The sequence below is a fragment of the Eptatretus burgeri genome, chromosome 9, assembly GCF_056783735.1.
Source record: "Eptatretus burgeri isolate ZD-2024b chromosome 9, Ebu_testis_v1, whole genome shotgun sequence".
Lineage (NCBI taxonomy): Eukaryota > Metazoa > Chordata > Myxini > Myxiniformes > Myxinidae > Eptatretus > Eptatretus burgeri.
The window spans coordinates 24,999,437-25,026,597 of record NC_140969.1 but is presented as its reverse complement, the minus strand read 5'-3'; the positions used below and the strand labels follow the sequence as shown (position 1 = coordinate 25,026,597).

Here is a 27,161-nt window from a genome sequence, read left to right as displayed (position 1 = left end):
CAGACTTTATAATCAATGACTTCCATTTTACAGACTAACAGAAGCTCACCTTTATTGGAGACCGACAGCAAATTGCCTATGAAATGTCCACGACTGATAATAAAGCAGTACTTGCACAATATGACGTCCAAACTCACATATGAAATACTGAAGGAACATACCTTCACATGATAATTGATATAGACTTCTATGTGTATAAAAGTGTCATTTGAGAAGTTGTTCCCAATCACAGAAAAAATAACGCAATTATAAAATTCCAATGCAGTTCCAATGAACTTACCACTGCCCAATGCAAAAGCCAAATAGTGCAGTACACAACCATTTGCCACATACATGGATATTATACAACGACTTAGAAATACAATAAAAAGTGTTTGTACTTTATAAATCATACGCATAAAAAACTTAAACAAAAGCTAGTAATCCAGACAACCGAGATGTAACTAATTCACCCATTCAAAGTTCAGGAAACTTATCTGCCACATGCTCAGGTAAATGACAATTGCCAAGAGCGGTTTGTGAACATGAGGCTACCCTGACGGCCAGCGGGGCCGTGTTTCCATTCAGAGATTTATCAGCCACGACCATTGCCTTGACAACTGCATGATGTAGAACGTTACGTAGGAGCGGGCCAAGCTTCTGAGCTTAAGCAACTGCCAAGGAAATATCACTGCCTTCATGAGAATTGCAGCTGTTGGACGCCTGCAATCTGTGACGAAACCAAATGGGGCACAAGGAAAATGACAATACAGCATTAAAAACGGGAAGTTGCACAAAATCATAATACCCAGAAACTTTTGGAAAACAGAGAGAGAACGAGAGAGAGAGAGAGAGAACGAGAGAGAGAACGAGAGAGAACGAGAGAGAGAACGAGAGAGAACGAGAGAGAGAACGGACGAGAACGAGAGAGAACGAGAGAGAGAACGGACGAGAGAGAGAACGAACGAGAGAGAGAGAACGAACGAGAGAGAGAACGAACGAACGAACGAACGAACAAGAGAGAGAACGAGTACTCGGTGGTGCACCCCATGCTTGTGAAATGCAGACTTTCACCTGCTGGTAGGCGGTTGTATACACCATAACATTCTGTTGTTGCCCATCGGCTGTGATGATGTTGGTAGCTAGGGGCCCAGCTGAAAATGTCACGAGCAGGAAAAGACATTCAGAAAATAATGTACCGTGATTTCACAGTTACCACAATGGTGCTAGGTAAAAGGTGTTAAGGTGAAATGAGAAACCACAGGTAAGAAGTCTTGTCTTGGCATTGATTAAAAATAATAATTTCAACCTTCGAAACACCCACTGAAAGCTAAAGGCAATGTGAACACCAATCATCATTCGGAAGTTTACAGGGGTTAGGATTTGTCTCTTGAGCCCAGGGGTTTGTGCAAAGGAATCATGCCACCAACAGTAGGTATACGTACAGAACGTCTCATCAGTTATGTCTTCGGGAATTGCATCCGAAGCAGCCACGACAGAATTGTTCATGGTCTTCTCACCTTTTATCGACTACAACAAGAACAAAGAGCGAGTCTGAGTTTTCCGACAACACAAGCGGCTCAAATTTATTTCCCCACTCACCATGCGCGATTCTCACCTCACGATATTTCTGCAGATAAAGCTTCAGAGGTTCCACATAATTGTCAAAGCCCAAAGTGGACATGGCGAAGAGGATGTCCTCTCCATTGATGGTTTTACGTTTTTCCTGGTGACAGCGTTCGCTCGCCTCTGATGTGATGAAACTGATGAACTCGCTGACACACTCCTGCACGCACTCCTTGGCATCCTTTGCAATCTGCAAGACATGACCTTAAATTAACACCCCAAGCATGATCACCAAGATAACAATTGCGTTTCCAATGGTCAGTGTTGAAGCAGACTCTCTTTTTAAATGGTTGTTCGTTGGTTAACCTGCTTACTCGATGCATACGAATTGTAGTCAATTACTAATACACCTGTTCTTAATTAGTGCATCTGCCGATTACTATTTCAATTGCTGATATGTATTCATTTCTCTGTAACTCAATTATTGGAACCTATAATCGAACATATTTTAATCAATGTATTTTCTTGGAATCTACTCTTGCCTTGCTAACGGCCTAATGCCAATTCCACGCACCCATTTCTCCCCTCCCATGTGTCTCTCTCTCTGTTAGATTTCTCTGTCCAGAATTTTCATGCTTTCTCATATAAAAACTGGCCAGTCAAGGTCAGATATAGGTCGTTATGACCCAACTCCCCTCCTCCTCATCTTGTTCTCTGATCTCTTTGGCTCCTCAACTTTCCCTTAGGCACTATATATAGACGATTTTTGTAACTCCGTTTTTAGCGATCATCATCGTATGTGTTACATCGATCGATACTCTGTCGCTCCGTGATACCACTCGAATAAATTTTCTCTGATTGAATTGTACTTTGCCTTGAAGGGACATTGAATATTAAGAGTTACCTTGAATATTAAGAGTTTCACAACATGAGTAACAATCAATGTGAGTTGGTGGTCGTGGGGGTTTTTACTGCTGAGGAGTAGTTAACTAATTCACACTTCATTCAGCATCGGCTTGCTGTACACAAGTGTCCAACAGAGAGAATGACACACAAACTGATGACACTGACAATCATGCTCGGAAAGTTATAATGTGTATAACGCAGCAATCTATTTTCTAATATATAAATGGAGCAAGTGTGTATGTATGTATGTATGTATGTATGTATGTATGTATGTATGTATGTATGCATGTATGCATGTATGTATGTATGTATGCTCTATATCCATTGGTTGGACAGATGGCCTGATCCCACACACAATTATAACCTGAAAAATAAATCATATATCCACTATTTTGATAAGCCGAAGACATCTTCGGAAGTGTTATCACAATTGCCATGCCCTCCCTATAAGTTTTCTGTTCAGTGAAAAAAAAACAAAAAACAAAAACCGAAGCGACTGTTCAATGGATCATCAAATATCAAAAAATTGGAGCTGGCAAGCGTCATCGGCCTTGTGAACGCGACAATACATATAGGCCTCAGGCTTCAGCCCCCTGGTGTCAGCCAATGGGCCAGTGCAATTGGAATTATCCGAGTTATATAACTACAATGTACTGCCGTGGCCAAAATTATTGGCACCCTTGCAATTTTTTCAAATTATGCACCATTTCTTCCAGAAAATTGTTGAAATTAAAATGAAAAAAAAATTGCAATCGAGAAATGTATTCCTTTGGTTTGCAGTGGTACAAAACAAAAAAGCTAAAAAAAAAATTACTAAATCTTAGCTTATTCCACACAAAAATCTTAAAATGGCCTGGGCAAAATTATTGGCACCTTTTTGAAGTTGGTAGAAACAATTAGATTTCAACAGGTGATTCTCCTTTACTTTTGAATTGAACTCACCTGTAGGGAGTTGCAGGTGCCTGCAATATAAAAATGACTCATTCAACCAGTTTGAATCAGGAAAAAAAAAAGTCATTCTGCTGTTTTGTGTCACTGTATGTACCACAATGAGCATGGAGAAAAGAAAGAAAACCAGACAATTGTCTGAGCAGGTCAAACACAAAATTATGGACAAGCATCGACAATCTCAAAGCTACAAGTCCATCTCCAGAGACCTTGATATTCCTGTGTCCACCGTAAGAAATGTTATCAGGAAGTTAAAGGCCCATGGCACTGGAGCCAGCCTTTCTGGTAGTGGCAGCGAGAGAAAACTTGATTGAAAATTGCAGCGAAGGATTGTTCAAATGGTGGAGAAAGCACATCGACCAACTGCCAGATTCAAGCTGACCTTCAGACACAAGGTACGACAGTTTCAACTCGCACCATCCGTCGCCAACTCAATAGAAGGTGGTTCTATGGTAGGAGACCCAGGAGGACCCCACTGCTGAGAGAGAGAGAGACACAAGAAAGCCGGATTGGAGTTTGCCATAACACACCTGAACAAGCCAAAATCCTTCTGGGAGAATGTTCTGTGAACAGATGAGACCACATTCGAGCTTTTTGGCAAAGCACATCATCTCTATTGTTATGGTTGTGGAGATAGATGCAGGAATTTAATATGGAATTTAGCATTGAATAGTGTAGCTTGGTCCTTTGTCGTGTAGGAGGCATCTCAATGTGATTAAGTTGGGAAACTGTGAGCTTAAGTGTTACGTGTCACCACACAAGGGGTGGTGTCATGTTAATTAGCTGGGGAGTAAGGTTAAGTTTCCCCAGTATGTAATCGCCCCTCTGTGACTTTTTCCTATGTCTTTATCCATGAGGAGAAACAAGCAAACGTGCCGTGTAGGCAGATGCCCCGCCTCCAACGGTGACGGCGGGCAGAGTCATGCACGCCCCCGAAGCTGATGATTGATGGGCGTGACGTCAGAGGATAGCCAGGCGTGCCGAGCAGGCAGAAGCCCCACCTTCCCGGGTTTCGTGCAAGCAGGCCACACCCCGGAGGTGGAGGATTGTTAGGCGTGACGTCGAAGAGGAAAGGTTGGTGGCGCATTTTGAGAGGCGAGAGAGAGCACACGTGAGAGGGAGAGAGTGCACGTGAGAGGGAGAGAGCACACGTGAGAGGAGAGCTCGGAGGAGGAAACAGTGGTTTCGGCAACCTTAGTCAGTCAGAAGCGGGAGTTCAGGGTTAGAGCACGCACGAGGAGGACGGCATGATCCTTGTATTCATGTTGAGGTGATTTGGCTCGCGTGGTGAAGCAAGACGCTGGCTTTTAGCTCTTGGCTGGGTCGGTGAGGACGATCGACACACGAAGCCGCTGCACAGAGTTTCTGAGCCTTGGTGTGGAGTGCCGCTCGTGGATTGCCTGGCATGCATTTGTCCCGCTTCGAGAGAAGCAACGAGGCGCCATTTTGTGCATTTCTGCACGTTCTGGTGGAAGCACCTCGATTCCAAGTTCCACAAAGACCAGCTCTGGGCCAAGCTAAGTACAAAAATACTCGAAAGGAAGGGTTTTCTTGTTATTTTGCTTTCCCTTTGTCTGTATTTGAGTCTGTGTGAAGAGGCGCCTCGACTGGAGGATTTATTTACTTCATTATTATTATTATTATTATTATTACCTTTTGAATTATTGTCCTTTGTAAATATTTGTCTATTTTCATTAAATGTGTTCCTTTTAAGAAGCTGTATCCGTGTATTTGTAGTGGGGTTCGAGTATAACCCCCTTGTGCTGTCCTGGTGCAGCGCCTGTGCTGTGCACCTCCGCCCCTCCACCATTTTGCCCCCTTCCCACGCGCGCTTTAATCTTCAAGTCTCGGCTGTAGGCCTTCAGGGGAGAAGCTTGGCCATCCGTCCAGGTAGAGGTTAGACCCCCTGGACACGACACTGTTTACAGAAAACAAAATGAAGCCTTCAAAGAAAAGGACACCTTCCTTACAGTCAAACATGCAAGAGGTTCATTGATGTTTTGGTGTTTCTGTGCTGCCTCTGACACTGTGTGCCTTGAATGTGTGCATGGCATCTTTAAATCAGGATATAAACAAGGTATTTTGGAGCGCAATATTCAACCCAGTGTCAGAAAGCTGGGTCTCCGTCAAAGGTCATGGATCTTGCAGCAGGATAATGACCCTAAACACACTTCAAAAAGCACCCAGAAATGGTTCAAGACAAAACGCTGGACTATTTTGAAGTGGCCAGCAATGAGTCCAGATCTAAATCCCATTGAACACCTGTGGGGAGATCTGAAAACAATAGTTGGGAGAAGGCACCCTTCAAATATGGGAGAATTGGAGCAGTTTGCACAAGAAGAGTGGGCCACTGCTGGTAGAGAGGTGAAGGAAGCTCATTCATGGCTACAGGAAGCACTTGGCTGCAGATATTTTGTCCAAAGGCTGTGATACCAAATATTAAGTCGAGGGTGTCAATAATTTTGTCAATGCCATTTCTTTTTCTCTTCTGATTTAAAAGGATATATGAAGTTCTGAATCAAAAATGAAGGTTCTGCAATATTAACAGTGAAATAAAGAATTGTGGAGACCAACTCACTTTTGTCAATTTCAACTTATTTTTGGAGAAAATTGTTATTTGAAAAAAGTGCAAGGGTGTCCATATTTTTGGCCACGACAGTATTATGTCTGCACAGAAGCAGTAGGCATGTTTTTGCTATATGTACGTAACCCAGGCTATTCTTATTTTCGGGAGCGATCGAGGCAGCAGTCCAGTGCCTATACACCGCCCAAATAAAGGGATGCATCAGAAGAACGTGTTACACTCTTGGAACAACATCGCCCGTAGGACGGGTACTCTGCTCGTGAGAATAATATTCTTTGGAGATTTGATGTGAATAACATGCTCACCATGGATAGATAGCATGTTGCATTACACCATTCTGTTGATATAATTCCTCCGAATGACTCAGCTGATTACCAGAGGCCTGAACACATCCTCAACTGAGTTGCGCCAATTATCACCTTTCACCTTCAGCTCCATGAGGATTTGTGGCCTTTGTGTAAATGCCATTCTCCAAATGTCACCTTGAACACCCGCTCCCTTTTTCCATGAACACCACAATAATACGAACAACATGCAACAGCCTGAAGAACTAGAGAGAATGATGGGACAAAATTCCAAGGGAAAGACATTTTAAACTAATATGGAATATAAAATAAAAAATACCAAAAGCAGTTCCACAAGCAGGGGAGGTCAGACCATGTGCTCTGAGCTCAGGTGTGCACAGTGTAGTCCTCATTGAAGACATTTCAAGACTGTACCTGACTGATTATCCTGCATCGAAGTGGAGACCCATCCAGGATTGTACTCCTTAGTCAATGAAATTGCCTCAGCAGCCCTATGCACCTCACGGCGTGAAAGGAATGGTTATTATCATTATTTATGTGACCGATTGATTATATATATATATATAATTAAATTTAATTGATTTACAAATCTTTATTTTATGTAGACACAGGTTTCAGTTATTATAGGACTGGCAGAGTGGCATACAGGCATGCACACTCACTTCTGAGCTGTCTCGGCTGTATTTGAATCTCCACCCAGCTACAAACTGTCAGCCCAGCGTCTCGCAGGCAGGGTGATTCATCAATGTGTGCCGTCCCCCAGATGGACCTTAAACTGAGAGTCCTATCTGCCAGCATTAATTGGTGGACGTTAAAGATCCCACTGTCCTTCACGAAGACGACACGAGCTATCTTCGACACCATGAACAAATTACAAATTCCTGCCCGAATCTACAGAGGTCGGCACAGCCGCAGCATCAGCCAATTATGCTACTCACAACCATGTGGCGCATAGAGACAAAGACGCTGATGGTGGAGGAGGACGAGGAGGGGGAGGAGGAGGAGGAGGGGAGGAGGAGGAGGAGAAGGAGAAGGAGAAAGGGTTGAAGGAGAATGAGAAGGGGTTGAAGGAGAATGAGAAGGTGAAGGTGAAGAAGGAGGAGGAGGAGAAGGAGAAGGAGGAGGAGTATTCCCTCTCATGCAAGTTCCCTGCTTTTTGCAAGGGCCCTTTGGATAAAAAGGTGCCATGTTGTGTGCACCAGGTGGGAAACTGATGGAGCCTTAACACTGCCGGGCATGTGTTCAAGTTGCTGATTAATTTCATTTCCAACCCAAATGTCAATTTAGTGCAGCAAAAGTAGCATTGAAGAAAGGGTGGTTTTAATATACTGGACAATTCAATGGATAAATCTTTCCTTCTTGAAGATGGAACTCCTTCCTGGAGGGACCTGGACAGGTCTTTTTTGAAATCTACACAAAACTAATTTGGATTGCTCTGGAATTTGCAACAAAGTAGCAGACAGTTGACAGATGTTCGCAAACATCGGTATGGTAGATGGACATACATCGGGAGGAAAAGAGGAATAACACAATAATGAGTAACAATGACCTCGAGGAAAACAGAATGGGAAGGAATCAGAATGTGGAGAAGGATGGGCATGGGTGAATGCAATGAGGAAGTGAAGGGAAGCACATTTGAAAGGTTTAAGTGAAGAGGAATTGCATGATCAGAAGAATAAGAGGACAAATGAATACAGGTGGAAAACCAGCTTGGACTTTTGGCGGATGAGCAGGTAAGGGTTTTTAGAGGAGCATGTGACCTGAGGACAGGGGTATGAGAGGGAAGGAGGACTTGCAGCCAATGGGAGAATGACAGTCCGAAGGAATCCACCTCCTGTTTTGATATTCCAGTGATCCAAAAGGTGTCCTTTTCGGCCGCCTCAAGACGAACATGGTAGGAAGCAGGTGGAGCAACCCAGAGTTGGCAGCAATACTCCATGGAGCTCTATATGAAAGCATTAAACACCGTGATGAGCTCGGTGTGGACACAAATGCTTCAGCCCCATGGAGAGTACCGACCGAAAATGGATATTGATGCAAGGTTGGTGATACGATCTTCACATGAATGCTTATGACGCATTGTGAAGGTCCGGGAGTTCCAGGAACTGCACCTCTTCCAGTGGCTGTCCAGAGAAGTGGATTTGATGAGAGACAGAGACAGAGACAGAGACAGAGACAGAGACAGAGACAGAGACAGAGACAGAGACAGAGACAGAGACAGAGACAGAGACAGAGACAGAGACAGAGACAGAGACAGAGACAGAGACAGAGAGAGAGAGAGAGAGAGAGAGAGAGAGAGAGAGAGAGAGAGAGAGAGAGAGAGAGAGAGAGAGATGTGTGACTTACCTACATGGAGCATTATGTTCCAAGTAGCTGACCAGCGGCTAATTTTGTCCATGTCTTATGAAAGGAATCGGCAGCGGCTGGCCTTTCACAAGTGTGAAGCTTTTTTTTTTTGTAAAGTCCAGAGTCATTGGCAAGATGGGAAAGTTGGTGAAGAGTATCAGCAAGATGATTGATATTGATCAATAATAATGATGGTCCTCAGATGCTACCTTGTGGAGAAAGCCCTATCCTCTTGCTTCTGGTTCAGGCCATCAATCTACTGCTACGTCAGAAATAGTACCATATCCATGGTGGAATGTCCCTGTCAGAAACCAAACTTATTGTTACAGATTAGTTATTTAGAGCTAAGATAGTTCCAGAGGTTTGTAGCAATGATGTACTCCATTACATCGCTGATGATGGAAAGAAGAGTGATAGATCTTTAATTGAGATCAGTATTGGAACCATTCTTATGGAAAGAAGTGATACTAACAAGTTTTCCAGATGGAGGAACTTGCTCATCCAAGGAAGACCTGCAAAAGAGAGAGGTGTCAGTTCCTGAGGATTGGAGCACTTGTGTCATCAGGACCGGTTGTGGAAAAGGTGTCAAACTGGTTAAGAAACCTATCCACTATATGGCAGTGGAGAAGTCCACATGCTGAAGGCAACATTCTGTAGCGGTACAAAAGGTGCATATAGGAAGGGCCGGATTTATGACCTCAGCCTTTTGGAGTGAAGACAAAGTTCAATAACTTGGGATGAACTTGTAAAGAAGATAAATTCGTCTGCAGTCGGGGGAAAAAAATAAATGAGCAATCAATGTTCGGACCTGATGTCATGATGGACCAGTCTTGATTCGAGAGCACATTTAAGGCCAGACCAATCAACTTTATCAAATTCTCATACATGTCTGCACCTTAGAGGTTCCCTCATAACTGCCAAAGACGTGCACTTTTAAAAACACATGGTCAGAAGTGCTTTGAGGAGCTGAAGAGGTGTTGGAGAAGGTTGAGAAAAATTACAATGAGGTCCTTTAATGAATGGTTGCCATTTGGGGAGATTTGTGTTGGAAATGAAACAGATTGAGTAAGTCCAGTCCATTCACAGAACAACTTAACTGCTCGGCCATGTACTGAAGTATGTGAACCAACACCAAGCCAGCTGTCAGGGTGGCAATTAAAGTCTCCACAGATTAGGAGCGAGAGGAGAGCAGAGTGTCAATATTTGCGGAGAGAGCCTCGTATATGGAGTCAGCGGAGTTAGGGGAACATTAGACCACACAAAGAAACAACACATTGTGAGGGAAATGCACATGAAGCCAAGTGAATTCAGGAGGATTGGGGCAACCAGTGAGAGGCATGGGATGTGGGGAAGGGAGCAACAAACATACACAGTGGGTGGGCATGGACCGGGTGGACAGGAAGTACACTTTTTTTTGACATGAGATGGCCATCACTGCCGCTCTGATCACATTTCGGTAAACAGTTCAGCAAAACGGAGTCGAGCATCTTGTCCAAGTGTGAGCGCGGGATGGTTGAGTGTGTGGAGTTGGCGATGACTATGTGCAAGTCGGGAGGTGTGACGGCTCTGTGCTTGACCCGGGAGACTGCAAGGGGTGTTGGAAGAAGTGAAAGGAAGAGAGGACACAACCAATAATTGTGTGATAAAAGATGGAGAAGAGTTTTGAGAACAAGAGTGGTGTTAGGAAACACAAGGGCAAAAAGTAAGAGGAGCAGTTTTTTTGTATTTAACAGCTTTTGTCAGAATTGCAGCTCATAATTAACAGAAAACTCCACAGTCCACACCTTTCCTGTTTGAGGTATTGAGTTCTTCATTATGCGTGCAACATTGGCTATGGGTAGGTAGATGTCTTGTTCTCGATATGGATCCTTTTGTCCGCAGGAATCGTCATGGTCTCCAGAGGCAAGGCTTCCCTCTGCATCACCTGCAAAGAGAGTTAATATGTTGCCATTATCAAGGGGGAACCATCGTGGTGCACCTGTTAATCATGAGTAGCAATTAACAAAACTTTTTTCTCAGTGGTTCCTTTATAGTCCAAGAGCTAAAGGGTTTTTTAATGTTGTGTCTGAACTGAGGCAATTAGGTTTGATGGCATTTTCTGATAGGGCTATCAGTGGAGTTTACAGAAAGCGATTTCTAATGTACACCATCTTGGGCCAGAATCCCACCGACCCTTAACACATAGTACCACCTAATAAACATGCAACAAAATCAAACAGTTGGTTCATATTACCCACCTGTATTGCACAGACGAGCAATTATATCACCATACATGATAAAAATGATACATATTCCTGGGGGGGGGGTGGAAGGATAATTTAATTGTGGGTGGAGGGGTTAAAATACAGAATTATTTGGTAACTCGCAAATACCAACTGGCGCTTCACTGACGGGAAGACTAAAGGGGGGGGGAGGGCGGGGGAGAAGAGTAGGGTGGAGGGTGAGTGGTGTGGGAGAGAGGGAGGGAGGGGGAGAGTGAAGAAGTGGAGGGGAAAAGAGAGGAGGGAGGGGGAGCGAGGAGGAGTGTGAGAGCGAGGAGCAGTGTGAGCGACCGAGGAGGAGGGTGAGAGAGCGGGGGGGGGTGTGAGAGAGAGAGCGAGGAGGAGTGTGTGAGAGAGCCTGCAGGTGTGTGAGAGAGAGCGAGGAGGAGTGTGAGAGAGAGCGAGGAGGAGTGTGAGAGAGAGTGAGGAGGAGTGTGAGAGAGAGTGAGGAGGAGTGTGAGAGAGAGCGAGGAGGAGTGTGAGAGAGAGCGAGGAGGAGTGTGAGAGAGAGCGAGGAGTGTGAGAGAGCGAGGAGTGTGAGAGAGCGAGGAGTGTGAGAGAGCGAGGAGTGTGTGAGAGCGAGGAGGGGTGTGAGAGCGAGGAGGAGTGTGAGAGCGAGGAAAGGTATGTGGCACAGTGAATGTGGTTTATTGGTATGTACAGCAGGGATAGCAAGGAATTTGTGGGGTGTGACAAAAGGCAAGCAATTTACAAAAGCAAACACAGCAGACTTATCCCGTTATATCTTCTACAATCTTAACATATGATACGACAGGCGCCATATCACACACACACACACACACACACACACACACACACACACACACACACACACACACACACACACACACACACACACACACACACACACACACACACACACACACACACACACGGAAGATTAGATAGCCAGAAGGAAAGAGAAGCAGAGGTATTGGCCTCGAATAGCGAATGGCCTCGCAATACCTGGCGTGGTCGGGCGACTGCACAATCCAGTATGCTCTCTGGGACGCCCCGCTTGAGCGATCCCACCTCAAGAGTCGGCGCGTTATCTCCTGCTTAATCACTTTGCCGAGGCTCGTGGAAACATGTGCTCCGCACTGGTCCCAGAACAACGTTTGTCGCGCACCTACCCCGAGTGTAGATACAGTGACAAGCGGATAATGAGGAGCGGTGAAGAGAGGGCGGAGAGATGGGAAGGAGGAGGAGACGCAAGCAGGCAAAGATGAAGGTGAGGCAGGCAGGTGAAAAAGAGCAGAGAGCGGACGGCTTCGCGATCCGCCTTTTGTAAGTCCTGGGCGAAGGGTGGGGTGAAGACCCAAAGCGACACGCTGTGACAAGAATCACGCTTCTTTATTGGGCCATGGTGGTCATAACCCGGCCCTGCCAGGCTCCTGGAGCCGGAAGCGGTCTCATGCGCGCATCTGGCATGACACAGCCTGGAGCCCCGTACCGAACTCGCGGGCCGCCGCCCCCCACCCCCGTCCTGCCGTGTTCTGGCGACTGGACGAGGGTCGTGTTGGTCCCACGTGCCCATTCTGGGCATCCCCAGCAAGATGCGGTTGGTGCTGTTAACGTGCTTGGCTTGTTCCCTGTCACACGGTCCGAGTGGCCCTGGGCCGTGCAGCACGCCTCTGTATGGTGGAGAATTGTATGGATGTGGAGGTGCGAGAAGGCACGGGATGATTTTTTTTTCCATGTGCGGGAGATGTTGGTGGGCGAGGTGGTGAGTTTTTGGTGAGCGAAGGTTGAGCAAGGTGAGACGCCATTGTAAATTGGTGAGCCAATCTGAGTGAAAGGACGTGCCACGCGCTTGCCGGGGAGCGTCCTCATTGTTGTGATTCTTTTACAGGTGTCCGCCTGGGTGCTGTGCTTGACTTCATTTGCACCATGGATAAAAGGAAAGGGTTGGATGGAAAGCAGGATTGAAGATATAGTTATTAGACACATGCAACACACTTCATCCCGTTAACCCAATAAACATGAAGGAAAAGTATGACTGCACGAAGACTAATGACGTAACTGCCTGGGGATCACTGTATGTTGGGTGCCATTGCCTTCGAGGCATGCGGTTTTGCAGAACCACAACTATATATCAATGTATCGATATCTACATCTATATATATATATATATATATATATTGTTGCGGGTCGAGGAACCGCATGCCTCCAAGGCAATGGCATCCAGCATATAGTGGTCCCTAGACAGTTATTCCATTAATATACGTTGAGATAGTCCCTTCCCTTTTGTTTGGCGGGACAACGGGACGTGCGTTGCAGACCACTAACTTCATTTCTACTCTTCTTTTCTGCTTATTCCTGAGGTAAATCCGAATTTGAGTACTCGCGCAAGCCAGCAGGCACTGCGCTCGGACACCCGATCGGCATAGCACGGCACAGCGCAGAGCTCCCGTCCTCAAGCAATCCCTCAACCTAACTTTTGTGGCAAGTCATAGAGTATGTTCGGCAGCTCGAGATCATCGTCTCGAGCTTCCGATGATCTGGGATGAGATTGCTGGTTTCATTGAAAAGGCATACTAACGAATATCTCTTAAAGAAGCTGCACGGATGTTGTTTTCACAACACAGAAGCAAATGACCCAATATCGGCGAGAGCGTGGATGGCAGCTTGGTGCCAATAACTACATTGTCAGAGGCCGATAATAGAAAAACAACAACTACGTCACGCTGTACGGCACACAAGCGTGCAAGACACTCGTGGCTTGTTCTCTCCAACCCATTTCTGGATCTAAATATATCGGCATCTTCTTTTCCCTCAATTTCTCCATCTAATTATTATATCCGATCGTTCCCCTCAATTCCTGACACAGATCGGGGTTGGCCCCTCACACAATATAGCAGAATCAGGCGAACGCGAGCGCTGGCCACATGCATAATGGCGGATCCATATGCACTGTTCGGGGCATGCTCGATAGCAGGCGGACCTGTGCTTAGCTCGTGACACCTTATTATCGTACAAAGCAGGGCACGAATGGCACATATCTTGTTCTCGTCTGTGCATGGGTTTACCCTAACACCTTACCGTCAGTCCTCACTGGTGGCCGCGGGTGTTCTCCACGGACGGTGGACGTCTCCTCGCCTCTCCGGCCAGCGAAGCCGCGATCAGGCAGGGGCGTGCTGTACAGCTTGGGCCACGTGGTGCATCACGGAGCAGGCACATTGACCAGGGATAATCGGGGGTGCCTAGGCGGGCACGCGGGACCGACGCCACCCTCGGCCGGTCGTCGGGGCACGGCCCGGGAGTTCGTGCAAGGCATTTCATGTCACGGCGTTCAGTGTGTGGCGATTCATATCACTTCATGGGGTCGGAGCGAGACTATTCCACAGCTTGGGGTCATCTTTCCGGTAGTGGAATGGAGCCGCTTCCGGCCATCTCGGCAGAGCTGTTATTACATTTCGCGGCTGAAAACATTTGAAATTATTATTTATATGCGAGATATTATGTTGTATTTTTCATCTAAAAATATGCCTATGACATGTGAAAAGGGGGAAAGATGCTGATTTTGATTGATTACAGCTGCTATTGATGCGTTTCAGTTTTCATCCAAAACGTGAGGTGGACATGAACTTTACTCTGGGACTTCAGAGGAGAAGATGCCTGTAAGAAGCCACTTTTTGCAAACTCCATTGATAATTGATCAGAAATTAGAACGGCACTTGGTGGAGCACATACCTCCACCAGGCTGAACATTTTAAGTTTTGTATCCCACTGATAGGCTGGCCCTGCATCTGGACTTTAACCAAAATCTAATCAGCTTGTTCTGAACTCACCAACCTGCCCACCACGTTTTGGCATAATCCGTCCACAACCTTTTGACATATCGTGCTATATATCGTTTTTAGCCCTATCTCTCTTTTATGTATTTCAATCCTCACAAATCTCTCACTATGTCTCTCCGAAAGGACCGTTTGGACCCCCCTCCCCCTACCCCCCCCCCACCTACTTTCTCAACAATCCTCGAGAAGAAGTCCTTTCTTTCAAGCTTCTGGGTCTCACTATCTGCCATGATCTTTCCTGGGAAAGCCACATTTCCAACCTGGCCTCCAAAGCCAGTCGCCGACTGGGAATCCTCCGTCATGCAAAGTCCTTACTCGGACCACCTGAGCTCCTGACCACATCCAAAACTTTTGTTCGCAGCCTGATGGAGTACTGCTCTCCCCTCTGGGCTGGTACTCCTACCTCTCACCTTTCTTGGCTTCACGTTGTGGAAATCAAGGCATTTCGGATCATTGGTATCTCCCACGATGAGGCTGTCTTTGAGCCTCTCACTCTCTCACCGCAGGCAGGTCTGTGGTCTTTCTGTCTTCTACCGTCTCCTCTCCAGTCTCTCCCCTCCCCCCCCCCGCCCCGCTCTGTCTGCGATTTGTCCCCAGCATATTTACGCAGCGTGTTCAAGGTCCACCAACAACCCTCTTCTGGTAAAACTACCAAAATCACGAATCACCGCTCACCTTCACTCTTTCATTCCTCTTTTTCCCTGTCTTTGGAATAAACTCCCTCACTCTGTTCAATTCCATTCTTCCCTCCAGGCCTTCAAAATAGCTGTTCACCACCACCTTTTATCTTCCCCCATCGAAATCCACGATCTTTTCTACCCCCGTTAATCCACCCCAAACGCACCTGCTTTCCTTCCTGAAAGTCCCTGTAGTGTCCATCTTGTATAGCCCATGTTCTCCTCCCCATCCCTCTCCCTTCCACAGATCTCCTAATGTCTCTGTTCCTCACAGTTTTGTCCTTCCCACGCCCCTGTATCTCCCCCCCCCCCCCCATTGCTATTCGTTGTGTGTTAGCTCTCATACGAGCCTTGACAAGGTATACAAAAAACTCTCAATGGTCAAGAATCACTTAAAAATTGGAGTATCCAGATCTGGATCTTCACCAAAATGTAATAAGGTACTCCTTATCACACAACCAACCTGTCCACCAACTTTCATCCGAATCCGTTCCTAACTTTTTGAGACATTCTCCTCACAGACAGACAGACAGACAAAGGTGAAAACATAACCCCTGTCCACCTACGGTAGCAGAGGCAACGAAAATCAAACCCAGTGATCTCAGCTGCAAGATTAAAACGCCCCCCCCTCAAATATTTGTTATGGAGTAAGCACTAACACATGCACACACACCTTACCTCTGCACCCCCCCCAGATATTTGTGAACCTTCCAATCTCAATTTAGTTTGGCTATTAATTTAGTACTCCTGACAACACAGCTTTGTGATAATGCATGGCATATATACTCGCTCACAGTCAAGCTGTGAAAAACAACAGATATACATTCATCAGGCTCACTGCCCCATGAGCAGCGTCACACCATGGACACACCACCATACAATTTGCCAAGTAATACAGGAATAAAAAGCTTTAATGGGAAAATAACTAGCAGCTGTAACTTGCAAATGTCAGCTGAGATATTGATATTAAGAGAACGTACCATCACTGGCTTGCAATACGTAGTGACCACCACTGATGTAATCCCCAGCGATGCCCAACTGTGAGGTGTCAGTTGTTCCACCTTCTCCTTCCATCCCTCAGATTCTACAGAAGCATGATAAAAAAAAATAAACACACACAAACATGGTAAAATACTGCATTAAAACTTCACAGGATGTTCTCATTATGATCCAATGAAAGGCATTTAAAATGCTGTATTTGAGGGTTCAAAGGTAACTCAAAGGGTCTCAGGTTACAGTACAGGTAAGCTTGGTGTTGGCTTAAAGGTTAAAGGGGTGCCTTGGGATCCTAGAGTCCTGAGTTTGAGCCCAGTTATATTCGCTGAATTAACACCAGGGGGTTAACTCAACCTGTCATCCTTCCGTATGTCAATGGGCACCAGTGTGTACTGGTAATAGGAGCATATTACCAGTACACACAATCAGCGGCATAGCCATGCCCATACCCAATGATGCAACCAGCAGCCAAAAAGGCTATACATGATGGGAACAGTACAGGTGTAACTTTAATGCAATCACACAGAAACGGTTTAAACCCACACTTTTGAGTAAAGTATACATACAGTGGTAGCCACAAATATTGGCACCCTTGCAATTTTTTCAAATAACTCACAATTTTCTCCAAAAATAAGTTGAAATTAACAAAAGTGAGTTGGTCTCCACAATTCTTATTACACTGTTAATATTGCAGAACCTTAGTTTTTGATTCAGAACTTAATACATCCGATTAAATCAGGAAATAGAAAGAAATGGCATTGACAAAATTATTGGCACCCTCGACTTAACATTTGGTGTCACAGCCTTTGAACAAAATCACTGCAGTCAAGCGCTTTCTATAGCCGTGAATGAGCTTCCTACATCTCTCGACTGGTAGTTTGGCCCACTCTTGTGCAAACTGTTCCAGTTACCCATATTTGAAGGGTGTCTCCTCCCAACTGCTGTTTTCAGATCTCCCCACAGGTCTTCAATGGGATTTAGATCTGGACTCATTGCTGGCCACTTCAGAACAGTCCAGTGTTTTGTCTCGAACCATTCCTGGGTGCTTTTTGAAGTGTGTGTGGGGTCATTGACCTGCTGCAAGACCCATGACCTTTGACGGAAAGCCCAGCTTTCTGACACTGGGTTGAGCATTGCGCTCCAAAATGCCTTGATAATCTCCTGATTTCATGATGTCATTCATGCACACATTCAAGGCACCCAGTGCCAGAGGCAGCACAGCAACCCCAAAACATCACTAAACCTCCTCTGTGTTTGACTGTAAGGAAGGAGTTCTTTTCTTTGAAGGCTTAATTTTGTTTTCTGTAAGCAGAGATGATGTTCTTTCCCAAAAAGCTCTAATTTGGTCTCATCTGTCCACAGGACATTCTCCCAGAGGGATTTTGGCTTGTTCAGGTGTGTTTTTGCAAACTCCAGTGAGGCTTTCTTATGTCTATGTCTCTATCTCTCTCAAGGCGCTGTCACACCTTGACGATTTAGCCAGCAATGGCAATGTATAAAAATGTATGTAAAACGTTGGCATACGCTGAAATTTTTATGTTTTTTTTTTTTAAGTTTTGGTCGTATGCATAACATATTAGTAACGGGCACAGAACGTTTTGTTGTCTTATAGATAACTTATACCAACGAATGCTTAGCCTGTTGTCGGCGTTCACAACCTATGCCCAACGATAGTTTAACTTAGGCATAGCGCGCTGCACATATCGCCGACGAACTCGTGGCGTAGCCTGTTAAAAAGCTGCCGCACGCCGATTTGAATCATAACCACCTGAGAATTGGAAGTGTCAACATCGCAGTCACACCTTGACGATTTAGCCAGCGTATGCCGACCTATGAAAAATGTGTCTTAAACGCTGGCACACGTCGAATACGGTATGGGTAAGTTGTGTATACGTTAAGAGCACGCTGAAAAACGATGAAGTACGCTGTCATATTGTGTGGTATGTTTAGTATGTCATGAAATTTCAAGCATGCTGAAAATTTTACGACGTACTCGCCGTATGGCTCACACGTTCCGCTACGCTGGGAATAAGTTGTAGGCACGATATGTGATCGTTGACACACGTCGACAAAGTTCCTTGCAAGTTACTCATAAGTCGAAACACGTCGAGGTAATGATTAGCGTACCCGAAACTTATTTATAACCTATTTATAACGTGCCTACAACTTGCACGTTTTTCAAATAATGCACCATTTCTTCCAGGAAATTGTTGAGATTAAAAAAATCTTTTGGTATCCACACACTGTATATATTTCTTTGGTGTACAGTGGAACAATATTTTTAAAAAGCTGAAAAAAGTCCGAAATCTTAACTTATTCCACACACAAATCCTCAAGTGGCACGGACAATATTATTGGCACCTTTTATAAGTTGTTAAAAATAATTCGATTTCAAGCAGGTGCCAATACTTTTGTCCACGACTGTATTCAGTACAACGTGGATTTGCTGATTGTCAAAGCAATGTGCTTGTCATCTTGAAGTGAAATGATGACTAGAAAGAGCAATCAGATTGCAGATCTTCACCAGGACTTGTTTGTGTGATTTTGAGTGGTGTATTTTGTGTGGCGTGTGCTGGTGTGTTTTTGTGGTGTGGACGATGCATTGATAACGTAGGTTTATGTTCATACAGCGAACAAATTCATTTTGCAATCGTATGCATTTTATAGACGTACATATAGTGCTGGGACTCAGCAGGAAAAACTCAGTTCTGATCAGGCTCAATAATTTTGATAAATATTTGCTGGGTCCTGGATCGACTCGGACAAGTTTGTAAAAAAATTTTAAACATGATCGAGGGCTCGTGGAAGGGCGATCAATTAAGCATGTGTAAAATGACAGCATGGGGGATGCACGGCCTCAATCTCAGCTGTGTTGACAGGTATAGCTGGCCACAGCACTGCTCGCCTTACAATACAACGATAATGATGAATTAGTGAATTGATAGTGCAAAGTTTATTATTTAAAAAGCATTGCACTCGGCATTTCGGCTAAAGATGGAACAGGAACAGTGGAACGTATGTCGTCAAGACGTACCAGGATGGAAGTAAGGGCAGTCGGATTTTACTTTTAATCCTCAACATCCGACCTCATCAGCTCTGGACAAGCAATCACGTTTTTCTTTGCCCTTGTCGTTGGTTTTAAAGCAATTGCCAATGTAGAATGGGGTGTGGTTTATTGGTGAGAGATGTGATTTGTTCAAGTCCAAACAATTTGGGTTCGAGCTTGCCTGGGGTAATTGGACATCGGTATTGTGGAATATTGCATCATTAATTTCACATCAAAACATATCAAATGAGAAATAAAATTGCTTCAAAGCCGAGTCAAAAGTGAAAAGCTGATTGGGGTTGTGTGTGGCAGGGAGTCGAGGCAAAGATGCAACACCTTCCCAAAGGGTACGAGCTGGCTCAACACCCACAACATCCTGCTCATTGTCATCTATCGATAATTCCAGCAGTGTGTGTGTGTGTGTGTGTGTGTGTGTGTGTGTGTGTGTGTGTGTGTGTGTGTGTGTGTGTGTGTGTGTGTGTGTGTGTGTGTGTGTGTGTGTGTGTGTGCGTGTGGGTGTGTGTGTGGGTGTGTGTGTGTGTGTGTGTGTGTGTGTGCGCGCGCGTCCGCTGTTTCTCGACAACCACTGGTCCGATCTAATTGAAACTTGCCAGGTATACGATGTGTGTTCAAAAAGTATCCAACCTTAATTTTTCGTGCGTAAACAAATGAAGCTTGGGAGGCGTGGTTTGGTGCACGTATGTAGGCGATCCTAATTCGTATGCGTGAATATTTTCCCGCCTGCAGAAGCTGTCAGTCGCCGACAGACCGCCGATGAGTGAGGAAGTGTAAGTGAGCGCCGTCAGATTTTCGTTTTTGACCAAATGATGGATCACTGTGGTCTCATCGCCAGTGATTACTGTGTTGAAGAAGTTGGGATCGCTGTTCACAGTCTCCAGCATGTCCTGTGCAATCTCCAAACGGAGTTGCTTCTGCTCGATCGTTAGCAGCTTTGGCACGAACTTCGCTGAGATTCTCCTTAAGCCCAAATCCTCAGTCACAATGGAACGAACGGATCCAATGCTGACGCCCGCCTCGTCTGCAAGTTCTCTGATCGTGATTTGACGATCCTGCATCAGCAGGGTCCTCACTTGGTCAAGGACGATCTCATTTCGGGATGTTGAGGGCCTATCAGAACGTGCGTCACTTTCCACTGATGTGCAACCATCTTTGAAGCGGTTGTACCACTCTTTTATGTGTGGTGCCCATTGCTTTGTTCCCGAAGGCCTGTTGAATGTTGCGGATCATTTCCACTTGGCAATCACCAAGCTTTACACAAAATTTGATGCAGTAGCGTTGTTCAAGTTTTTCCATCATTTTTTCAAAAACGAAAATCTGACGGCGCTCACTTACACTTCCTCACTCATCGGCGGTCTGTCAGCGACTGACAGCTTCTGCAGGTGGGAAAATATTCACGCATACGAATTAGGATCGCCTACATACGTGCACCAAACCACGCCTCCCGAGCTTCATTTGTTTAAGCATGAAAATTAAGGTTGGATACTTTTTGAACACACCTCGTATTGCTGGGGACCTGAGTATGTGCCTTTTCAAGGTTTGATATTAATCGGACAAGTGCTTGCCAAGTTATGGCCATTTATTTACCAACCAATGACAAGACACGTTGCTGCGTAGGCATGGCCGATGGGGGAAGAGAACCTCAGCCGCGTTCCCCATTACGGGTTACAACGTACTGACTTCAGGATAGTGATGACAGTGTATTCCAATAATTTCTCGATTTCTTATGCGCATTTATAGATTAAAAACAATGCCCCAATCCAGTCGTCGTTTACGAGAGCGAAGGAACAGACTGTGGGGTTGTTTCAAAAAAAAAAATCTCTCTTCTCTTCTCTTCTCTTCTCTCTCTCTCTCTCTCATGACATTGCGAAAAGGCAAAATACGTTGGCGCTAATTGAATAAATGGCCATTAAAACTAAATTGCAAATAATCGTAGCTGCGATATGCGAACTTCCGGACAGTGAGCACTTAACTCCACGTAGGCCGACGATGACGTCACGTGCCGATTACGATGGGGATCGATCAGTGCCTTAGTTACCGTGGCGTAGGAGTGGCAATGGTCAATGGCAGCGAATGTCATGGCAAGCAAAGATAGGGAGGTAAACTTGATTTTAATTAACTCTGTGTGTGTAAGTGTCACAGCAGTTGTTACTTCAATGCAAGCGATAATTCGTGGAATGCATGTGAACATTCCGTAAGGGCATGCACCACTTCCGGATGGTGATGATTTAATGTATTCTAATAATTTCTCGATTTCTTATGCGCATTTATAGATAAACACAATGCCCCAATCTGGTCATCGTTTACGAGAGCGAAGGAACGGCCTGTGTGGTTGTTTCTGGCTCGCTGTTTGAAAGTTTTTTTTTTTGGGGGGGGGTGCGTTGCACGTACGGGCACGCGAGAGCGAAGGAATGGCCTGTGTGGTTGTTTCTGGCTCTCGGTTTGAAAGTTTTTTTTGCACGTACGGCCACGCACGTACGGGCACGTACTCATATCTTCAAAAGTAATATCACTAATGTGTTTGATAAAATATATGTGATGTGTTTAAGTCAAATAATTACATTGTTAAGTAATACAGTAAAATAGTTACTAAAAGTATAAAATTAATTTAACATTGAAGCCGATGAGGAGTGGAGAGGGGAGCTCAGACCAGAACGTTAAGAAATTTATCATTTCACCTCTGCTAAACAAAGATATTTAACCCAACAAACAAACCCCAACATACTATTTATTAACATTCTCAATGGTGATGAATGCAATCTATCCTAATAAAAGGCAATGTGTGTGTCCTCCATAACTCCAAAACTATAAAACCTAGCAATCTGAAACGTTGTATGTATATGAAGAAAACTCCAAGGAAGTGCAAGAGTGAAAATTGGGTGTTTGGGTTCATTATAACACCCCTTTTGAAGATAATAAACGGCCTTATTTAATGATATCCTTCATCAGGCGATCCTCAGCCACTTTGCTCTCTGGTTCTGAAGGCATTTCCCAGGTAACCTCGCCGGGGGTCTGAAGCCGCCATGTTTTTTTTTTGGCCTGTTCAACCATGCATTGACTTGGAACAGGCAGCAACGATTTCTTGAGGAATGACGATAAAGTTGTTGTTTTCACTTTCCTCACTCAGATTATCGAAAGCCTGTTCATCATAACTACGAATCGCTGGGTACATTGCAATGCATATAAACATCCGGAGACGTCAGAGTTCATGGCTTGACATTCCGGGTGTCTCCGGGAGGTTTAATGTTCAATGTGTTGCTAATCGCGTGCCAAACTAGCCTTTAACAACCGTTTTGTTGGCGTGCTTGCTCGAGTGCTCAGGCCACTTGGCGAGCGCTCTTCAAGCTGCTTGGTTGTTCGTTTTGGTAAACGTATACGTGCTCTCAAGGGAACATCGATTAGACAGACCTATGTTTCTGCCTGTGTTGGGCCCTGCGGTGCCGTGCGATTGGGAGGTAGCTCATCCGCTGAAAATCTGCAATTTTATGTGTACATCCATCCATCCATCCACCCCCAACTGTGTGCATCCGTCTGTCCGTCCGTCCATCCATCCATCCATCCATCCCCAACTGTGTGCATCCATCCATCCCCAACAATGTGCGTCTGTCCGTGCATCCATCCATCCCCAACTGTGTACGTCCGTCCGTTCATCCATCCATCCCCAACTGTGTACGTCCGTCCATCTGTCCATCCATCCCCAATTGTGTACGCCCGTCCATCTGTCCATCCATCCCCAACTGTGTACGTCCGTTCGCCCATCCGTCCATCCATCCCCAACTGCGTACGTCCGTTTGTCCATCCATCCATCGCCAAATGCATCAGTCAGACAACGCATCCATCGATCGCAACTGTCTATCCATCCACCAATCTCAATTGTGTGTATCTATCCATCCATCCATCAACCCCAACTGTGTATGCATCCATCGATACATCCATCAACCCCAACTGTGTCTATCCATCCATCCATCAATCCCAACTGTCTATCCATCCACCAATCCCAACTGTGTGTATCCATCCATCCATCCATCAACCCCAACTGTGTATGCATCCATCGATACATCCATCAATCCCAACTGTCTATCCATCCACCAATCCCAACTGTGTGTATCCATCCATCCATCCATCAACCCCAACTGTGTCTATCCATCCATCCATCAATCCCAAACTACATCAGCCCGTCCATCGACACATCCATCACCAAGTACATAGATAATGACAAACGGTGTTCGTGCAGCAAAATAAAACCGGGACAACCGGGACCAATTCATCCTTGATCACGAAACATCGTCACTAACAACAAGGAAGTCGTTTTGTAAAATCCCTCCGTGGATCGTTCACCCCCATAAAACCTCAAAGACAACGTACAGGAAGGAGCAACCATCGTTCACTCACTCAAACTCATCACACCACTTTCAACCGTGCATGGACCTGTAAATGTCACGTGGACGTTTCCACGGGATGTGAACTTTGAACCGATGATGGACGGAATGTGAAAACGCCATCACGTGACTCGGATAAACAGTAACAAATCGCATTGCACGTGCGGCCGATGGACCGCAGAGGCACGTGTTCGTGCACGCCGTGTGCGGGTGAGGGGGGGGGCACGCACACTTCCCCCATAAGGAGTGAGAAATTGGAGACAAGAGGACATCGAGAAACCAGGAAAAACCGGCCCGAACGGACCGAACGGACCCTCGGACAGCTGCAAGGTCCGGATCACACGGACGGCGGGAGAAAACACAGACGACGGACAAACCACACAAACCAACAGACGGACAGACGCTGCTCACTGCAGTTGTCATCGTCATCGTGCTCCGCGGGTCGAGCCTGGTCGGGCGGCCTCATTGGGCGGAAGGAGACGAACCTGAGCGGGGAGCCGGGGCGGGCGGGCCGCGGTTGGCTGCCGTCGATGGGCCCTGGTTGGTGAAGCCGCTAAGATGGACGAACGGAGAGCCAGTCGGGGAGAGGGTGACGTCACTTCCGGCCGTTTCTCCGACGGGTGGGAGGAATATTATCGAGCGGTGGGTAAGAGAGCAGGTCAATTAGCGGCCGAACGATTTGTCATTGAGCAAGTGTCGACGGGATCGCGAATGACTCGGAGGATAGTGGAGGAATTCAGTGGTGAGCAAAATTGAGTCCCATGTAGGGCAGTAAAGTTGAATTGAATTGGAAAAGAAGGGCGAATGAGTCACGGCAGAGCGAATGAGTCACGGCAGAGCGAATGAGTCGCATACAGCAAATTACTGTCGTCAGTCTGAAGAGAATGAGTTATTGGGGCGGGGGGGGGGGGAGAGGAGGAGTCAAGGTGGGATCATACGGTGATGGGTTTGAAAGAATCCCAGGAGGATACAAAAGAAAGAATCACTTTTGTTTTATTCACCGGTTGAGTTGCCCCACCTGATCGAATAAGTCGAACAGAACTCGGTGGAGCGCATTCCTCTGGCAGGTTGAACAGTTTTAAGTTTTGTATCCCACCGGATAGGCCGGATCTGGATTCGGACCTGAAACAAAGTGGAATCGGCTGCTTGTTTTCACACCGCTCATCCACAACTTTTTTGAAATATCCTGCTGTGTATCGTTTTTGGAACCATCAATGGTGAAGAATCACTTTAAAAAAAAAAAAAATTCCCGAATGGATCCGGATGTTCACCAAAATCGAATTGATTCATCCTCGTCACCCACCCAACCTGTCCACCAAGTTTCGTCCGAATCCGCCCAAAACGTTTTGAGATATCCTGCTCACACACAGAGACAAACGGTGGTGAAAACATCAATTTTGTCCACCGTGGGCGGCGGAGGTAATTAGTCCATGAAACGATTTATTAACCCCGATTGGACTTATTAGTCCGAAACAGGGTTTGATAGCCAGAGGGTGAATCAACAAGGCTGAATCGTTAGAGTTCATTCAATGAAGGCTATCGTCATTTATTCAGCAAGAGCAGGACAACCAACCGCAGTTCTTTATGTCATCACAAAAGACAGTTCAGTAGCCATCTTGAATATCGCAAAAGACTATATAAAGGAAGGATACTGAAATACAATCTGTACCCTCCTCCTTCTCCTCCTCCTCATTCTCCTCTCCCTCCTCCTCATTCTCCTCTTCCTCCTCCTCCTCATTCTCCTTCTCCTCATTCTCGTCCTCCCCTCATTCTCCTCCTCCTTCCCTACCCCTCCTCATTCTCCTCCTCCTCCCTCTCCTCCTCCTCCTCCTCCCCCTTTCTCCTCTCCCTCCTCCTCCTCCTCCCCCTTTCTCCTCTCCCTCCTCCTCCTCTCCCTCCTCCTCCTCCCCTTCCTCCTCCTCCTCTCCTCCTCATTCTTCTCCTCCTCCTCCTCCCCTCCTCCTCATTCTCCTCTCCCTCCTCATTCTCCTCTTCCTCCTCCTCTTCATTCTCCTTCTCCTCATTCGCCTCCTCCCCTCCTTCTCCTCCTCCTTCCCTACCCCTCCTCATTCTCCTCCTCCTCCTCCTGCTCCCGCTTTCTCCTCTCCCTCCTCCTCCTCCTCTCCTCATTCTTCTCCTCCTCCTCCTCCCCTCCTCCTCATTCTCCTCCTCCCCTTCCTCCTCCTCCTCTCCTCCTCATTCTTCTCCTTCTCCTCCCCTCCTCCTTCCCTTCTCCCTCCTCCCTCTCCCCTCATTCTCCTCCTCCTCTCCCCCCATCCTCCTCCTCCTCCTCCCCCACCTCCTCCTCCCCCTCCTCCTCTTCCCCTCCCCCTCCCCCTACCCTCCTCTCCCTCCACCTCCCCTCCTCCTCCTTTGTTGTGGAATTTTCTGATTTGTTCTATTAACCGACCTGGTGTAAATCCTGTTACTCAATTTGGAAGAAACAATTAATTCACTGTCCACAACTAAAAGTACATTTGATCAGAGAACATTTATTTTATGGTACCACGGAGTTCAAAACACTGAGATGTAAACATCCACAATGATTTGCACTAAGCGAAGTTTACATTTTCTGACATTTATATTGTTACGGTTGTGGAAATTTGCAATACACCATAAAGGGTCTTCAGGTGAGATATATCGATAAGTCCATGTGTAGTTAGCCCAAACCCGTTGTGTAGAGGGAATATATGTGATCCATTCAGGCTGCGATTCTTCAGTTAGCCGTTTTTCTTTTGCTGTCGTTATTTTGGTGCAAGAACAACCACGAACATCGCCGCAACCAACATCTCAACGATCACGCCATTCACTACACGACGCCAACAATCACGCCATTCACACCACGACGCCACCTTCCACAACTACGCTACCACCATCTTTGCCGCTTGCCATTCAACGAGCACCGTGCGGTCATGATCTCCGCGGGACGGATGAAAAGAGCGGAGTGGCAGCAGCAACAAGGGTGCGAAGGGGCATCTCCCGCCCAAAACTCCCGCTTAAATATCTCCCGCCACGATCTCCCGCCCAAAACGCCCGCGCAAATATCTCCCGCCCGAATCTTCCTTCCCTCGTCGTACTGAGTGAGAAAGGGGGAGGGGTGGCGCGTCCTCTCCCGATTAGCGGATGCGTGGTGTGACGCAGCCGGGGGAGAGGAACGCCCCCCTTCGAGGCATTTCTGGAAGCGTCTCGAAGGAAGGAGGAGCCAAGAACGGGGCGGGGCGGAGCGAAGGGCGGAACCTCACCTGACAAAAGGCGTGGGCATGGAGAGTCGCTGGTCGGTTGTCCCTGAATGAGAATTGTCGAGAGTTGTTGGAGAGTCCCTGCTTATGGTTCGTTCGTTCGGGGGAAGAGGT

General features: G+C 46.2%; 1 protein-coding gene across 3 annotated transcripts; it reads right to left on the bottom strand.

Moving 5' to 3' along the window:
* Positions 1 to 5: 5 nt before the first annotated feature.
* On the bottom strand, positions 6 to 24,451 carry NFYB (nuclear transcription factor Y subunit beta). Of its 3 annotated transcripts, none has more exons than XM_085894407.1 (7): positions 24,294 to 24,451; positions 16,350 to 16,453; positions 10,419 to 10,558; positions 1,598 to 1,795; positions 1,425 to 1,509; positions 1,054 to 1,133; positions 6 to 709 (listed from the first exon to the last, which is right to left on the bottom strand). In XM_085894407.1, exons 2-7 carry the CDS (start codon positions 16,441 to 16,443, stop codon positions 677 to 679), a joined length of 630 nt encoding a protein of 209 aa, XP_085750533.1. In that variant the 5' UTR covers positions 16,444 to 16,453; positions 24,294 to 24,451; the 3' UTR covers positions 6 to 676. The 3 variants fall into 3 exon arrangements, with proteins under 3 accessions (XP_085750533.1, XP_085750534.1, XP_085750535.1); XM_085894408.1 differs by having other exon boundaries at positions 24,220 to 24,377; XM_085894409.1 differs by lacking the exons at positions 10,419 to 10,558; positions 16,350 to 16,453; positions 24,294 to 24,451 and adding an exon at positions 10,004 to 10,155.
* Between the last annotated feature and the right edge of the window lie 2,710 nt (positions 24,452 to 27,161).

Excerpts from the sequence above, each read along its gene's own strand:
- NFYB (XM_085894407.1), bottom strand. The coding sequence starts at position 16,443 with ATGGAAGGAGAAGGTGGAACAACTGACACCTCACAGTTGGGCATCGCT. Across the intron at positions 1,796-10,418 it reads CAATACCTCAAACAGGAAAG|ATTGCAAAGGATGCCAAGGA; the intron begins GTGTGGACTGTG and ends CATGTCTTGCAG. Across the intron at positions 710-1,053 it reads ATACAACCGCCTACCAGCAG|ATTGCAGGCGTCCAACAGCT; the intron begins GTGAAAGTCTGC and ends GTTTCGTCACAG.